Raw genomic sequence first — 12,027 nt, 5'->3', positions numbered from 1 at the left:
GTCCCCCCTCCCCAGGCTGCGGCGGTGGGGCTCAGGCACAGGGGGGGCCCAGCCCCACAGCCGAGCAATGCTACATATAGAAGGGAAGGAAAACAAACGGCCCCCAAACCGGGGGGGGCTCCAGCACCTCCGAGAGAGACTTCATCTCCTCCTGCCTGCACCGGGGGGTGGCACAAGGTGGGGCTGGAGCCCACCCAACTGTGCCCCCTCTTCACAGCAAAGCAGCAGCTTCGATACACCCCAGGGACCCCCGGGTGCCGGGACCCCCGTGGCAGGGGGGGCACAGGGAGGCAGGGCGGCTCCTGCTGCTCCCTCCCCATGGCCCCAAATCCAAGCGAGCAGGGGGGTGGGGGGCTCCCCCTGACACGCAGCTCGGCCCACGGCGTGTGGTGGCAGGAGACACCTCGAGGAGCAGCCCCGGCTCACGGGACCCCCCCACCCCGGCACAGTCCCCCGGCTCTCTATGCTACGACAAACTCGGATTTCATCTCGGCCTTGACCTCCGGCTTCCAGACCGAGTCCTCGAAGTCCAGGTCCAGGCTGCCCTCGCTGGAGACGCTGCTGTTGCTGTTGGTGCGCCCGGCCTTGCGGTTGGGCACCCAGTGGTAGGGGGCCCGCGCGTCCCGCCGCGCCTTCCGCCGCAGCCGCTTCTGCTGCAGCAGCAGCTGCAGCCGCTCCACCTTGCAGCGCGTCGCCCGGTTCTCCGTCTGCCGCAGCCGGTCCCCTGCGAGGGGAGAGGGGAAAGGGGGTCACGGGGGGCTGCCGTGCGGGGTCACGGGGGGACACGCCAGCCCCCCACGGGCAGCACTGCGTGGGCATCCCTGTGACAGGCAGGGTGTTCACTATAATGGAGAGGGTTGGATCATGGTGGGGTTCCCTCATCCACAGCCCAGCAGGTCGCCCCCAGTGGCACAGGGACACCCCCATGGCAGGTGCTGTCCCAAGTGAAAAGGGTGAGGTGGCCTGACTCACATCCCAGGGGATCACAGAGCCCCTCATGGCACAGTCCCTTGGATATCCCAAAAACAGGGTGCCCATCACAGCACCAGGCTGGTCCCCAGTGGCCTCCAGCCCCTTTTTGGGGTGCAGATCCCCACCACAATACCCCTTCTATCCCTCTGGATGGATGGGGAGGGGTCTTGGCCCAGAGCAGAGCTGGGGTGGCCCTGGAAGGCCCGGCCACACCAGCAGGGGCTGGAGCCAGCACGGAGCCACCCCCTGTGGAGCCCTGGACCTGGCTAGGGGAGGAGGAAGAGCAAACCCTGAGGGGGCTGAGCCAGCCCTGGTGGTTTCACTTCTTTCCTCTAAGCAAATCACAGAGGGTCCTGTGTGGATGCCTGTGACACCTTCCGGCCCCAGGGCTCACAGGTGTGTGCCCAAAAATGCCGGGGGAGCTGCTGCCATGCCCCAGCCAGGCCCACCTTCACCCCCAGTTGGGGAGATGGGTTTGGAAAGGGGGAGCCAGAGCCTGGGTGACCCCAAAACCTCTGCCCACACAGCAGGGACAGGCCCTGAGCTCCTGGGGCAGCACGGACACTGCAGCCACCTGCCACTCCCCCACACCCCCACCCACACAGGGACACTTTGTCTCCACAGGGTTTGGCAGAGATGACAACGCAGGGTGGGTGGGGGGACCTCCCTGAGTCCCCAGGGGTGCTGATTGTCCCCAAACTTCTGTCCCCCCTGTGACTGACACCTGTCAATCATCCAGTTCCCAGTCCCTCTCTGCTCAGACACGGACCAGGGACCCCCAAGAGGTCCCAGCCTCAAACCCCAACCCCTCCCTGCTCGGGCAGAGCCGGACTCACCACTGGGCTTGCACATCCGGATCTGGCTTTGGCACTGGACGACGGGGTGCAGGGTGGGGGCGGCGGCCGCCGGCAGCGGCTCTGAGGTAGTTTTGGTGGCGAGGTCCGGAGAGGCAGGCGGTGAGGAGGAGGAGGAAGAGGAGGAGGAGAACTGTGTCTGGCAGCGGAGCTGTGTCAGGGACTGGGGCATGCCCTGGTAGTGTCTCGTGGCGCTGAGGAGGTCGTTGAGGATCTGCAGGATGGTGCCGATGTCCCGCCGCGGCCGCCCGCTGCTGTCCTGGCAGTTGGGGTGCAAAGTGCCTGCAGGGGGAGGGAAGAGGTGGGTGTGAGACAAGCAGCACCCCCAGACCCACAGCCCCATCACCCCCAAAATCCCCCCAGAGCCCCCTGGAAACCGAGCAGCGCGTACCGGAGAAGGTCCCTGAGAAGACCCCAGGCGCGTGGTTGACGAAGCTCTCGATGACAGCCCCGGGCTTGCGGGATCGGGCCGAGGGGGCCGGGCTGCTGCCCGGGGAGCTGCTGCTGCGGGAGCCACAGTCCACCTGGAGGGAAAAAACACGGGATCAGCCTCAGGATGGGGCTCTGGAGGGGCACAAAACCCTGCTCCTGACCTTCTGCCACCTCCCCAAAAGGCCAGGTTGGGAGAGCCCAGACAGGGCGCAGGTGCAGCGGGCACCAGTCCCAGTTCTCCTGGCATGCCAGGAACCACCCTGGGGGTCCCGACAGCCCCCCTGCCCTGCTGTGCTGTGCGAGGGGGAAAGGGAAGCAACAGCAGCAGCTCCTGCCCACCCATGAGGACAGGCAGGGTGTGAGGACAGGCTTCACCCTGTCCAAGGGTAAGAGCTTGGGTTACACCCTGTCCTTGAGCCCCTCCCTGGGACATTCTGGAGACCAGACCGCGGACAACCCATTTCCACACATGAGGAAACCGAGGGCGGGCCAGGCTGCGCTGGGAAAATCACGGCTTCACCCCCCGCCCCCCCATTCCCCAAGGGCCCCAGGACACCCCCAGGCTCACCTCTGAGCAGGAGGACACCACGCTGCTGTTCACTGTCTGCGTGCTGGCCCCGTGCGACCGGAACATCCCGGCGGTGACGGGGGCGGCGTGAGGGGCGTTACAGTACACGGGGGGCGCCGGCGCGGCGGGCGTGGGGCTGGGGGCCGGGCTCTGTTGGCACGTTGGCACCACGGGGATGCGGGTGAAGCCGGAGCCGCCGGCACCGTGCAGCGTCCGGCAGTGGGGGCTGGCGCCGGGCCCCGCCTCGCCGCGGCTGGCGATGAGGTGCCGGTGCTGGAGCTGCCCCGTGCTCTGCTGGGCCGCCAGCTGCAGCTGCACGAACATCATGTGGTCACCCACGCGCAGGGCCAGGGTCAGCGGGGACCGGCCTGACAAGAAGTCGTTGACCTGGAGAGAGAGAGAGAGGAGGGACCCTTGTCAGTCGTGGCACCAGCAGCAAGGTCGTGGTTGCCCCCCTGGTGCTGAGCTGGGGATGGTGGCTGTCCCCTACAGGTTTCCCTTGGCCACAGGGATGGGTCACTGGGGCACAGAAGGGGTGACCCCCTCATGCAGCCCTTCCCGTGCCAGGTTGGCAGGCGAGCCCAGCTGCCGTCCCCGCACGACCCCAGCGCGGTGCCAGCTCCGTCAGCTGACGCTGCCGGGGGGTATTTTTCTTCCTTCTGCCCTTCCTGCCCTTTATTCCCCACCCCTGAGTGGCCGTGCCTGCCCAGCGCTGATCCCGGCGGGCAGGGACAGGCAGGGGCCGCAGCTGGCACTGCCCAGAGCCGCCCGCCTGGCCAAGGGCCAGCGCCGCTGCTCCGGCCAGCGCGGTGCCAACAGCAGGGGTGTCCCCCCCCAGCCCCGGGGGTGCCCCTGCTGGCACAAGGAGAAGGGGAGGGGGCAGGTGAGGACATGCCAGGGCCCTGCATGCCCACCCTGTGACTCAGGCAGCGCAGCCCACCCCTGCCCTCCTCCCCCCCCTCAGGGCAGCTGGGGGTGGGGGACAGGCCCTGCCCAGCCCGGAGGCTCCAGCTCCGGCAGGTGATGGAGCAGCTGCCGAGTGCAGACAAGAGCCAGGGCCTGACCCTCCCCAGGCTGCAGCTGTGGGGGGCCCCCAGTGCCCGACACCTGCCACCCCCCAGCTCACACCCCTCAGCCTCCCTGCAGTCGCATAAATCACTTGGCAGCTGTGCCAGGGAACAGGGGAGACCCCCAAGCACTGCCCCACATTCTAGAGGGGGCTGGAACAGCCGTGAGCCCCCCCTTGCCCTCATGTGAGCTGCAAGGGGGCTGCACCTCTCACCCCTGCCAGCCCAGACAGGTTAATGGGGATGATGCTCCCTCTTCCACCCTACACCTCCCTCACTATTCCAGGGCATACAGGGCCTGGGTTTCCCAGCCTGTCACATGCAGCTCCAGATATCACCCACCCAAATCCCACAGCACTTTTGGGGTGCAGCCATCGAGGGGTCCCCCGTGGGCTCAGCACCCTCCTGTCCCCAGCGCTGCAGAGCGGGGCCCCCCCGGGCCCCCCAGCCCCGGCCCCGCTCCCCCACGCCCCGCTGCCGCGGGGGCCGGTTCTGAGAAGCCGTGGGAAAAGCAGCTTTAAAAATACCAGCAGCAAAGCCCCGAGCGTGTCAGGCGGAGGCTGCAGAGGAAGGGGTGGGCGAGAAGGAGACGCTGCAGCTCTGGACACGGAGGTTACGGGGCGAGGGGGCGGCAGAGGACAGCCGGCGCGCACACGGGCACACGTGTGCACACGCGTGTGTGTGCACAGGGCACCTGGCCGCGGGAAAGCATCACCCCAGCCCCTGCCCTGCCTCAGTTTCCCTTCCCATAGCAGCCTGGATGGCCTCATGCCAGGCTGGCAGCTCCATCCACACTGCTTGGCCCCATCCCAGCCCTCTTGGCCACCTCCAGCCCCTGCACGGAGCCCCCCACAGCTGCTGGGCCATCCCAGCCACTGTAGGGGGTCCATTTCACACAGGGACCCCACAGACCCCAACACCAGGCACCGTTCACAGCACGGGCAGGGGACACAGCCAGGTCCTGCTCCCACCGGGCTCCTGAGCGGGGTCTTTCACAGCCCCATCCCAGCACCCGCCACCCTCCTCCAGGCCCGGCTCTGCACCCAGGTGTGCCCGGGGGAGCCCCGCGCACCTCCCCGGGGCCTCCTGACGTCAGCCGGCCCCGCGGCCGCCTCCCGCTCCCTGTGACTCACCCCTGCCCTGCCTGACCCCTCGCCAGCGCCGGGAGAAACCAGAGCACCCCAACCCGGCCAGACCTGCGCTGCCGGCGCTTCCCAGCAGCACCGAGAACCCCCCTCCATCCCCACGCACGGGGGGTCCCACGGCCCCCCACAGCACCCGCGGGGCTGGGCATGGCACGGAACCGGCCCGGTCCCCGCGGCGCCCCAGCCCCGGGGCTCGCAGCACCCGCCCCCACGCCGCTGCCAACCTCTCCCCCCCCGGCGAAACCAGCCCGCTCCAATGCAAACACGTCCCACCCAGCCGCCCGCTCGGCCGCCCACGCCGGGAGGACCCCGTCCCTCCCAGCCGGCTCCGCCGCGGGGGCCGGGACAGCCTCGCCGAGGGGGCTGGGGCCACTGAGCCCCCCGAATTCCCTGCACTTAGGGGTCCCCTGGGACCCTGCCAAGCCCCCGGGGGGCTCAGCTGCGCTGTGCCGGGCTCGGGGCCCGCAGGGATGGGGCAAGTGTCTCCCAGCTGCTTCTCAGAAACGCCGATGAGTCAGAGAACGCCGCATTCCCGCCTCGCTCCAACGCCTGGCCCCGCGTCACCCCGGCCCCCAGCCCCAGACACCCCCAGCTCTGGGCTGGCACAGAGCAGGAGCTACCCCCCTGCCCCTGATGGGGAGGGCAGCACCCCCAAACAGGCCCGGGGAACCCATCCTGGGAGATCCAGATGGCAAAGGCAAGGCCAGGGCAAGGATGAGGAGGGGGAGCAGGAAATGCTCCCCCCATCCAAGCCCCTGCGGGGGTCTCCAGCTGGGCACAGCTGGGCCCCCCCATCCAGCCTCCTGTGCCGGTGCCCAGGGGTTTGTCTGTTCCAGGGTGGGCAGAGGGACAGAGCCCCCCGGCCACATTCCTGCTGCCCGGGAAGAGCAGGATGTGTCATCCCCCTCCTGCGTTCCTCCCCCTCAGCACTCCTGGGCACAGCGACTGGGGGAAGGAAGAGCCGAGGCAGTGGGACCGAACCTCCTGCCATCCCTGGAAAGCAGGGGCAGCCATGTGGGGAGGAAGGAAGTGCAGGAGCATTTCCAGGAAGCCCCCGTGCCCGGCAGCCGCTTCCCCAAATGCTGGGGAGGGGGTGGCAGCGCCCCAGCCCCCCCCGCCGCCCCCAGAGGAAGCGGCTCAGCTCTCCCCGTGCTCCGGAGGCTGCGTGACGCAGGCAGAGCCCAGCAAAGCATGAATGGGAGGAGTGATTTCCTGCCCCCCCGCCGCCCCCCAGGTGCTGGCGGTTCCTCCTGCTCAGCCCTGGCTTCCTGAATCACCAACCGGAGGAACCTGCGGTGGGCAGGGAGCTGCGGAGCCGCTTCCCGCAGCCGGTGCCAGACCGTAGCCCACCCACCCTCCTCCGCCCGCTGTGCTTGGTCTGGGGGGGAGCCACAGCCTGTGCAGGGGGGTACCCTGAGCTCCACGGGCTCCTGGCTCCCCAGTGCACCCCACCTCACTGCCCACAGCACAGCAGAGCCCCATCAGAAATATCTGCAGCTCTGCAGCCAGGACGTGCACTGTGACCCCCAGGCCAAGCTGCCAGAACCAGCCCCCTCCCACAGCTCTGCTCCCATCAGCTGGGATGGGCAGCACCTTAAAACCCCTCCACGGGACCCCCAGCAGCCTCTGGCACTGGGGATGCACTGGGGCTCCACTCCCCCAGCCCCCATGGGGTTAAACCAGCTCCCAAAAGTCAAGGTCACCCCGGGCAGCCAAGGGCACCGCGGGTCAGTCCCTGCGGGCAGGGCAGCCCGGCCCTTGCCACATCCTCACAGAGGGCACAGCAGTGCCCAAACCAGCCCCTCCTCTGAGCCCTGGCACGGCGTGGGGCTCAGCCCCTTCCCAGAACTCAGCAAGGCAGGTTACAAAAACCCTCAAAAACCCAACGCTTAGAAAACCGAAGCTGCAGCATCGGCCAGAAAGAAAAAAAAAAAAAAGAAAGAAAAAAAAAAGAAGAAAAAAAAAAAGGAAGGAAAGAGTTTCACAGCAGTAACAGAGACGGAAAACAAAGGAGCGGGGCCTGCGCGGCTGGGGGTAAATTCCACCTTCGCGGCAGGAGCCGGCGGCTGCGCACGCACCCACGGCTCACCCACGGCTCTCCCACCCTGGGAACGCTCCCGCCCCGCAGCTGAGACCCCCCAGCAGTGAGGACCCCCCGCCCACCCATTTCCCACCCCTCCAACAACTCCGCAGCGATCCAAGCACGGCCCCGCCAACGCCGCCCACTTGGCCCCTTCCTCGGCAGCCGGCGCCCCAGCACAAGGCCACCGAGCAAGGGACAGGGAGAGGTCAGAACACCCCGGCACGGCCACGCTGCACCCCCAAGGACGGCTCCAAGGAAAGGGGGAAGGACCCTCTGGGTGCTGGAGGGAAGCCAGGCTCTGCAGCCCCCCCAGCTTGGCCCTGCCAGCCTCCTTCACATCCATCACAGCCGCGGGGCAGATGGGCAGCCCTGTCCCTGCACCCCAGGGTGGGCAGCTGAGGGGGAGCTGCAGCCCCACACCCCCAGGCAGGGCCCTGAGCCGCCCCGGCTCTGCCACCGACCTGCAGCGTGACCTTGAGTGAGTCACTTCACCTCCCCAGCTCCCGGCTTGTTTGGGCTGCGAGGCTGCGGCGTGGGACCTCCCCGAGCCGGGCACCACCCTCAGCGCTCCCAGCCATGCTGAAGGTGAAACCTCAGCGAGGCACCAACGCCAAAGCTTTTGGGAGGGGACGCCAAGCGAGGCCGCAGCTGTCCTTCCCCCCACCGCCCTCCGCCTTTGTCTCCATCCTGCCCCGGCATCCAGCCCCTCACCTGAGTTTCAGTTAAGCTTTCCAGAGCTTGCATCACCGACTGTTCTGGCCTGGACGCCTGGGACTGGAAAAAAAAAAAGGAGGAGGGGGGGGATTAACGTTACAAATGCAGCAAAGGAGGGGGCGTCCGCAGCAGGAGGGAGGGATGACATGTCACTTCCACTATTTCTACACAAGCCCTGAGAAAGGAGTGAAATACTAAACCTGCTGCCGTGCCCAACCCAGCGCTGCCTCCTCAGCGAGAGCTGGGGCAGCAGAGCCGCAGGGCTGCCAGCACATCACATCCTCATCCTTGCCCGGGGCTTTAATAATAGACAGGGACGAGTGGGAGGGATGGAGGGAGCAGCAGGAAAAGGCCACTCACCATCAAGCCGGCCTCCACGGTGGGCACCAGGGTCAGCTTGCTGCCTTCCACGACCCCCAGGTCCTGCAGTTTGCCAGAGCTGAGGCGGCTGTGGGGGGGGAGATGCCAAAAGCGGGGTCAATGCAGGTCGGGCAGCCCCCCCAGAGGGTAAATGCAAGAGGGGGACACCAGCTGCAAGTCTGGCTGCTCCCAGGGGACCAGCAGCTCCCCAAGCACCCCTAACCCAAGAAATTCCGAGCCTTCACAGCTAGGAGGGAATCTGGCACCCCACTGCTCAGCTGCCCCCCGGGGGAACTCAGGGTGTGGGGGGGGCATCCCTGCCCTGGGCATGGGGAAGTGCTGAGGGGGCCAGAGAAGAGCTGAGCTGTGGGAAGGGGGGTGGGAGCGGGGGGTTCATGGCACAGGGAACCTGCCCACTGGGGGGGCGGTTAGAGAGAAGTTGGGACCAGTGTAAGTGGGGGAGGCAGCACTGGGAACGTGCTCCCTTAATCCCGCGGGTGCCGGCAGATGGATGTGGTGTCCCGGTGTGTCCCCCCCTCTTCCTCCCTGATCCGGGAAAGACTCTCCAAGTTCCTCCCGGCCCGGCCCCACGCGGGCCCCGCTGCACGCGGGGGGCTCGCAGCCCCTCGGTCCGGGCCCCCGGCAGACAAAGGCCCCCCCGCCGCCCGGGGCTCAGGGGGGGCCGGGCCGCGCCGCCGCCGGGGCTGAGCCCAGAACAAAGGGCCGGGGCACGGCCGGGCCCCGCCGCCCACAAAGGAGCCCCGGCAGGGCCGGGCGAGGGGGCGGCGGCCGCGCTCCCGGCCCGGCGCCCCCCTCCCTCCCTCCGCCCCGGACCCCCTCTCCCTCCTTCCCTCCCTCCGGCCCGGCCCCCGCTCGCCCCCGCCGCGGCCCCCCGGGCTGTCCCCCCCCCGCCCCGCACAGGAATGGGGCCGGGAAGGGGGAGGGGGCGGGAGCCTTTGTGCGGTGCCGAGCCCGGTGCGAGGGGGCCGCCCCCGCGCCCAGCCCCGCTGCCGGGGGCTGGGGACCCCGGGCCTCCCGAGCCCCCCCCGTAGCGAGCCGTGCCGTACCTCTCTTTGTGCAGCAGCGCCAGACGCTCCTTGGGCACCTTGAGGCGCTGGGACAGCCGCCGCTTCAGCCCCTCCACGGTCTCCTCGGCGGGCACCGAGAGCTCATAGCGGGTGCCGGTGGTGGTGTGGATGTAGAGGTTCATGGGGGGTTCGGGTGGCCCCACCTCGCAGGCGGGAGCCCCGCGGCTGCAGCTCCTGGCGCCGGGCTGCGGGTCCATCCGCCGACCTGCGGGGGCAGCGGCGCTCGGTGTCGGGGGGCGACGGCGGGACGCGGAGCGGGGTGAGGGGGGGGGGCGGCGGGAGCGGACAAAGGAGGGAGCGGGGCCCGCTCCGCCACACGCCCGGTGGGACTCACAGCAGCTCCGGCTGCTCGGCGAGGCCTCGGGCGGGGGCCGGGAGGAGGCGGGGGGCTGCTAGGAGGGGGTTCCCCAAGCAGAGCTGCACCGGCCGTGCCCTCCGCGGCCCGGGCGGAAAAAAATAAAAAAAATCTATATATAAAAATAAAAAATATAAAATCTCCCGTTCTCGCCCCGCTCCCGGTGGCTGCCGCGGGAAGGGGGGCGGCGGGGGGGGGGGGGCGCGGTGGAAGCGGCGCTGCCTGCCCCTGCCTGCCGCCTCCTTTCTTTCTCCTCGCCGCCGCTGTGTGCTGTCGGTGCGGGGTGTCTGGGGGCGGGGTGAGGCCCGGGGCCGCGGCGAGGGGCGGGGAGGCCGCCTCGCTCCCCCTTCTCTGGGGCCGGACCCGCCGAACCGGCCGCCGCTCGCGCTGCCGTGGGAGCACCGGGGGGGGAGGGAAGTTACAATGTAGCAACGTCCCGCGGGCGGGGCCTCGCCCTCATTCACTCCGGCTCCTCCGGCGGCCGCGGCCAATGGCAGCGCGCCGAGCGCTCAGACATCCGCGGCGGCGGCCAATGAGGGGCGGGCGCAGCTTCCCCACGTGGCCCCGGTGGGCGGGGCGGTCCGGCCGGATTCCTCCCGCCCACGCGGCCGCGCGGCCACGCCCCCGGCCCCCGCCCCCCCGCGCGCCCTCGCGCCGCGCCTGGAGCCATTCATAATCCCGGCGCACAACAAAGGGGCGCGGGGGGCTCGGGGGGCCGGCCGGGCTCCGGTGGCCCCGGGGACCCGCTGGGCTGCCCCTCGCCCGCCAGCCCATGGGGTTTGGCGTGCGAGGCCCCGGCGCCGCGGAGGGGTGAACGCGGGACACTGGCGGGCGCCGGCCCGGAGCGCCGCGGCGGGGGCGGTGAGCGGCCCCCGCACCGGAGGAGGCCGCGGCGGGAGGTGACTGCCCGCGGGGCCGGGCGAGAGCTGGAGCCCCCGGAGCCCAGTGACGCCGGGGACACTGAGGCGGAAAGGGCGGGGGGGACACGCACAGTCACCCGCGGCCGGTCACACCCGCCCGGTCACACGCACCCGCCCGGTCACCCTCCCGGTGACGCCGTTACAGCTACGGGGAACTGTCCCGAGGAGGGGTTGAGCCACCAGCACGCTCTTGCCCCCCCAGTGTCGCAGCTAGAACCTCCACCCCAGCGGGCCCAGCCCCGCCTGCCGCCGCCGGGGGGGTGGAACGGACACCCCCGCAGCCCCGGGGCCCCGTCCCGGCAGCCGCACCGGGGGAAGGGGGGGCTATGAGTCAGCAAAGCGCGGGCGCCCTCTGCCGGCCCCGCCGCGCCTCCTGCGCCCGGGGGGGGCCGCGGGGGCCGCACCGGCGGCGCGCCGGGGAGCCCTCACCGAGACACCGGGTGGCCCTTACCGAGCGACCCAGCGGCCCGGCCGCGGTGCGCCCCGGAGCCGCTGCTCGACCACCGAGATGGAAAGACCCCGGCCAGGCAGATTCCCCCCCGGAACGCGGGGTCTTGGGAGCGGGGAGCCGCTCCCCGGGACGCGGAGGGAGCCAGGGGGAGCACCGGGACCCCGACAGCTGGAGCGAGGAGAACCGATCCAGCTCCCGCTCCCCGGAGGAAGGCAAAGCTCCAGGTGACTGAGGACACGGAGGGTCTCTGAGGGTGAGCAGAGCTCCCGGACAACCGAAGAGGGGCTCTGCCGTGCGTCCCCCCGTGAGCCCCGGGGAAAGCGGGGCCACCCCTCCCGCTCCGGGAAAAGCAACCGAGAGAGCGCGGTCCCGGTCCGCGGATCCCCCCCGCAGCCCGACCCGCGGCCCCACCAGCCCGGCGCGGCTCTACTCACCGAGCACGGCCCCGCGGATCCCGGCGCGGCGGGAGCTCAGCTGCCTCCGGTGGCAGGAAGAGGGAGAGAGACCCCAGAAACGTCCCGGGGGGAGGTGGTGATCGGCGCGGTGTCACCTCCTGAGCGCTGCAGCTGGTCCGAGCGCAGCCCTGACGCGGAGCTGCCGGGGAGGTGCCCCAAGTTTATCCCGCACCGCCCGGGGTGGAGCCTGGCAGGGGCAGGGACCGGGCAGGGACCGGTCTGGCCCCAGCAACGGCCCCGGCAACGGCCACGGCCCCTGGCCCGGCGGTACCCGCACCTGCTCCCGCGGGGGGTCCCGGTTCTTGCCCCCGGGTCTCTGTCCTGTACTAGGGGTCCCAGCCCCTACCCCTCGTTTCGGATCCCGCTCCCGAGCTCCTGACTCGCCGTCCTCTAATCTCGGTATCAGCCCACCGGGGGCGTCTCAGCTCCTGCCGGGGTCCCGGCTCTGCCGCTGCTCCGGGCAGGGCAGGGGCGATCTGCCCTCCACGGAGCGTGGGGAGGGGACAGACTGGACACCTCTCCCCCTCCGCGTGCCCCGTCAGTGGGGTCAAAGTCAGTCCATG

The 12,027-nt window shown here is 70.0% G+C and overlaps 1 protein-coding gene across 2 annotated transcripts; it reads right to left on the bottom strand.

Moving 5' to 3' along the window:
• Positions 1-11,596, bottom strand: MIDN (midnolin). 2 transcript variants are annotated; one of them, XM_063403324.1, is made up of 8 exons: positions 11,444-11,596; positions 9,263-9,488; positions 8,196-8,283; positions 7,833-7,895; positions 2,827-3,213; positions 2,218-2,350; positions 1,809-2,108; positions 1-724 (listed from the first exon to the last, which is right to left on the bottom strand). In XM_063403324.1, exons 2-8 carry the CDS (start codon positions 9,478-9,480, stop codon positions 462-464), a joined length of 1,452 nt encoding a protein of 483 aa, XP_063259394.1. In that variant the 5' UTR covers positions 9,481-9,488; positions 11,444-11,596; the 3' UTR covers positions 1-461. The 2 variants fall into 2 exon arrangements, with proteins under 2 accessions (XP_063259394.1, XP_063259395.1); XM_063403325.1 differs by lacking the exon at positions 11,444-11,596 and adding an exon at positions 9,618-9,746.
• Between the last annotated feature and the right edge of the window lie 431 nt (positions 11,597-12,027).

Source organism: Prinia subflava, chromosome 8 (genome assembly GCF_021018805.1).
Source record: "Prinia subflava isolate CZ2003 ecotype Zambia chromosome 8, Cam_Psub_1.2, whole genome shotgun sequence".
In the NCBI taxonomy this organism is placed as follows: Eukaryota; Metazoa; Chordata; class Aves; order Passeriformes; family Cisticolidae; genus Prinia; species Prinia subflava.
Note: the sequence above shows the minus strand (reverse complement) of the source record. Positions and strands in the feature narration are given on the sequence as shown.

What these genes read in the sequence shown, in the direction of transcription:
- MIDN (XM_063403324.1), bottom strand. Translation starts at nt 9,480, where the DNA reads ATGGACCCGCAGCCCGGCGCCAGGAGCTGCAGCCGCGGGGCTCCCGCC. An exon ending in TGGTGTCCTCCTGCTCAGAG is followed by an intron (nt 2,351 to 2,826) that starts GTGAGCCTGGGG and finishes TTTTCCCTCCAG; the next exon opens with GTGGACTGTGGCTCCCGCAG. An exon ending in CTTCTCAGGGACCTTCTCCG is followed by an intron (nt 2,109 to 2,217) that starts GTACGCGCTGCT and finishes CTCCCCCTGCAG; the next exon opens with GCACTTTGCACCCCAACTGC.